The sequence below is a fragment of the Monopterus albus genome, unplaced genomic scaffold, assembly GCF_001952655.1.
Source record: "Monopterus albus unplaced genomic scaffold, M_albus_1.0 scaffold402.1, whole genome shotgun sequence".
Lineage (NCBI taxonomy): Eukaryota > Metazoa > Chordata > Actinopteri > Synbranchiformes > Synbranchidae > Monopterus > Monopterus albus.
Window position 1 is genome coordinate 184,653 of NW_018128282.1, and position 4,391 is coordinate 189,043.

The 4,391-nt window shown below is 44.2% G+C and overlaps 1 protein-coding gene across 1 annotated transcript in view; it reads right to left on the bottom strand.

The window, feature by feature from the left end:
• Positions 1 to 140: 140 nt before the first annotated feature.
• Positions 141 to 4,391, bottom strand: part of LOC109951698 (cullin-5-like) — a 7,588-nt gene continuing 3,337 nt past the window's right edge. Inside the window, exons 2-6 of the mRNA XM_020586332.1 lie at positions 3,530 to 3,663; positions 2,583 to 2,759; positions 1,908 to 2,049; positions 1,490 to 1,635; positions 141 to 571 (exon numbers count right to left, since the gene is read on the bottom strand). Coding sequence (XP_020441988.1) covers positions 467 to 571; positions 1,490 to 1,635; positions 1,908 to 2,049; positions 2,583 to 2,759; positions 3,530 to 3,663 — 704 coding nt within the window. The 3' untranslated portion in view covers positions 141 to 466. The remainder of the gene's footprint in view (positions 572 to 1,489; positions 1,636 to 1,907; positions 2,050 to 2,582; positions 2,760 to 3,529; positions 3,664 to 4,391) is intronic.

Below are 4,391 nucleotides of genomic sequence, written 5' to 3' on the forward strand. Positions count from 1 at the left end.
AAGTATCCACTACGAGCCCAGAGTCTCCAAGTGTGATTGGCTTCTGCTGCTTTTTTAAGAGGGTCATGATTTTAGTCTTCTCTAGGTTGATCCGCAGTCCAGTCTTGGATGCTTCATGGGCTAGGCTATCGGTTTTCTGTTGCATATGTTGGCATTTCTGGGACATCAGGCACAAGTCATCCGCAAAGTCCAGGTCTTCAAGGAATTGAGTCAGGGACCACTGGATTCCGGTTTTTCCTGTTTTAATTGTCTGATGCATCACCCAGTCGACCACTAACAGGAAGATCATTGGGGAGAGCATGCATCCTTGTCGGACTCCTGTTCTCACCTCAAACTCCTCTGTCAATTTGTCGTTATGGATAATTTGGCGTGTGGCGCCTTCATAAAGTTGCTGGATCAGGGTGATGAAACTTTGAAACTCACACGCTACAGAAACCAAAGAACTGGCTAGAGAGAGTGAAATACTTTAGATCCTGTCAGAGACACTTACTGCTTGAACAGAGTTACATTCACGACGTGTCTCTAGATACCTAAGTGCTCTCTTCTCCTCTTCTCTTAGCTTTGCGTCTGCCTGCAGGAAACACACAGTAGCACAAAACACACACACTAAGAATCAAGGTTATCCAAACCAACAATCAAAACTCTCACTCTGCAAGGTTACAACTTTTTCCCGTCAAAGCATATGTCAAAACATTGCTATATGTGGGAGGAACTCATAGTGTATCTGTACTTAATATTCAAACCAGATGTCCTCAGACCAGATCTGGGCCACCTGCGTATGTGCCCCTAGACCCGATTCCTCTCCGACCTCTGACTGTGCTTCCGCTGTCAGAACGGTCAGATCAGAATCCATGTGGTCGTTTTAACATCTCCTCTGCACATACGGCCTGTCGTCATCATTTGGCGTCAGCCCCTCAGACTGGTAATAATAAACATGGAGGAGAGCGACGACAGCGATGAGGTCAGGGGAGAGAGCAGGACGTTTCACATGTGGTGGACGTTTATGGAGAAGCTTCTGATGAGGCCAAACTGGGAGGAACATATTATAACCCAGCGGTTTGGGAGGAAGCTGGGCCATTTGACCGTCGCACACACCACCTGGTTGTTATTCTTGTGCGCACATGGCTCACATTTTAGTTACATCTGTGCATGTGTGGCAGTTTAGGAGCTCAGCGGTGTTCACACCGGAGCCGGGTACACGGCACCAACACACACGGACGGGAAGCAGCAACACAACGAGGTCAGAGCTGAGCTTTAGCCTAAGATGTAGACACAGCCTTAAAGATGCCACCCTAAGATCAGTAAAATATTTTGTTTCACGGACTAAATAATTAACCAAAAAAAAAAAGAATTGAAAATAAAAATAACTAGGTGCAACCTTAATGTCACTTTGTAGGCACTTTAATTTTTCTTTAATGGCATCCCACATCTGAACGTAACCATATGCTTCATGCTAACCCCTGTACTTGTAATAATTATTGTAGCATACATATTTCATGTAGTTCTGGACGCCATTCTGTTGCAGGTAGGACGGTGCCTGTGTTCTGTAAAACCTCTCTGTAGAGTCCAGGTAGGCTTTCTCAAAGTTATCCCTGTAGATCTGCAGCTTGTCCTCCGAGTTAGAACACAGGTTTACTAGTGAGACAGAAGGACAGAGAGGGGGACAAAAAGTGGCTGTTACCGTAGTGTTTCTTCTTTAGAAATGTTCATAAAGTATTCAGTTTGTATTAATATCCTCTCCAGATATGTAAAGTAGAGCTGCAGAGATAAAGGTTTGTTTAACTGTACAGATTTGAAATAACTATTGTGTCTCTATTTATTGCTACATGTTTGTGCACTCACTGCCAATAATGTGCTCCTCTCTGCGACTGAATGCTCTCCCATGAGTTTATTTCTGTCTGTCTTACCATACGACTCTCGTACTCCTATAACGAGCTGGGAGTCGAAGGCCTCCCCCAGCCTCTCAGCGTGCACCAGCTTCATGGCGCTGTCCTGCAGGCGACTCTTAATGTTGGAAAAGATCGACTCGTTCCACGTGTCCAGCATCAGCTGGAAAGCATAAGGTAGGTAGAGTGATAAATGAGTATCAAGTGCAGCAAAAATATGAGTTATCCTACATTCCATCCATTCCAAGAATAGTTAAGGTAGAACATCATTCTCCCAGGGATCAAACCAAGATCACCATTCATACTTTAAGCTGTTCTCTCATAAGAGGATTTGTGGGGTGTCTGACTCTTTGCTACTCACTACCGCCTACATGTAACACTGATTATTTTGGAATCTAAAGTTTTCTTCTGTCTCACATCCGCTCCATCTCACAAATCTCTTCTTCCTTTTATGACTCCTCGCCTTTATCTTCTCCGGTCTTCTTGACCTGCTTTAGCTGCTTATGATTTTAAATCATTCTTTTCTTTTCATCTATTCCCCTCCTGTTCCTCTCACCTATGGAGCAAAATGTTGTTGTCCACAATGACTCCTTCTGCTCCTGCAATTCTCTTCCTTCCATCTTACTGCTTCCTTTTATGCCATTTTGTCCAATCTCTTAATGCAGTCCAAACCTTGGCCTTTCAACCTGCTCTCACCTTGCGTACGATGCTGTCCTCCATGTTTGTTTTCTTGTTGCTGCCTTGTTTGCCCATCAGAGTGATCTCCAGCTGACAGAAGGGTTTGGGCAGGATGTCGCATTGGGTGAAGAACTTCCTCCACTCTGCAATGTAGGCTTTTAGCAGCGCCGTGTCATCCTGGTGGCTCAGCACCCGCTGCCATGGCAACAGATACAAGGAAAAGTTAATTATTATAATTAAAATTTTATAAAAGACATAATCTAGACCATGACATTCAGTTTGTCCAAGACTGTGGATGTTCAAGGCACCGATTCTGAAGTTTGTGGAATGAAACAGAGACAATGACAAATGAGAGGACAGCCCAGCACAGAGAATCACAGTGAGGTACTGGGCCACCACGTGACACCAGAACAGCTCCACCTTGACTCTCCAGGTCTCTGAACCCTCCTGGACGGATGAACACCGTTCTTCCAACAGATGTTCCCTCAAGTGGTGTTTTGATGATGGTGGTGGAGACGCTGTCTAACACGTCGCTCCAACATCTCCCATAGCTGTTCAACTGGGCTGAGACCTGGTGACTGGGAAGGCCACAGCATCTGGTTCACATCATGGTCATCCTCATCAGACCAGTCAGTGACCCCTGGTCACTGTCATCCTGGAGGGGACCACTCAGTTATGCAGGTTTTTCCTTTCATTTGTCACAGTCTGTCTGACCAATAAAAACATTCATCCATCCTCCATGTGCCCATCAGCAACAAACAGTTCCTCCCAGAAACAGAGCTTTGTTGCAGCAAAATGTAGCCAATGAAAGTCAGTTTCATTTGTAGAGCACCCCACCAATACAAAGGCACAGAAAACACAAACAACATTAAAAACAATAAGCATTAAATCAATCTATTAACACCAAGCCAAACATCATCACCTCATTTAACCAGCACAAACACACTGACACACATGCTACTTACAGCCTGTGCTTGTTTGATGAAGTCTAGGATGTCCTCTTTGAGAGCCTGGTGGATTTTGGCTGGTCCTTTATCATCCCACAGACACACAGCATGGACATCTCTGGAGGACAGGAGGTAAGAAATTGAGCCTCCATCTCACAAGGATTTATGATCACTGATAGAGTCCTGTGAGCACCAACAGGATGAACTGTGCCCTTGTGTGACTTAATTTTTAGAGCAACATACCAACTGGTATCCCAGCTGCTGCCTGGGATATATGACTAATTTGAACCTGTTTTAATGATCGGTGGCTTTGTCGCAACATGTGTTGCTGCTCCAAACATTGCACCTCCATCTCTAGGGCACTCTTTAGGCTTTTACTCGACGTCACCAATGTCCACATAGTATGTACCTGTAGATGTTTTTTTTTAATGCAACACACCCTTCCATAGCTCTTGAAGGGGGTTATAGAGTAAATGGTATTTAAATGTGTTCCTGTTCCCTTCTCCTCTTTCACCAGCAAGCACCAGCTTCCTCTTCTTAACCACTTTTACTCTCCACCTTATCCGCTTGTTATTTAAGGTTAGTGAGATGAATCAAGTCTATTATATTTATAGCCAGTATCATGAAGAATATCACAGAATGCAGGTTGTTGTCAATGTTGTAGAGCAACAACAATGGCACAGTATAATACTCCTCACCCCTTGTGGCAGGGGAGCTGGAGCCAATCCCAAGTGACACTGAGCAAGAGGAAGGGTCACACAGGAACTGAGGAGTTTATCAACACAATATATAGATGCAGTTTATATCCAAAAATTACAAAACCAAGTAGAGTAACAATTCAGCATGCAACATTAATAGATAATATTTTCACCAATGTTAT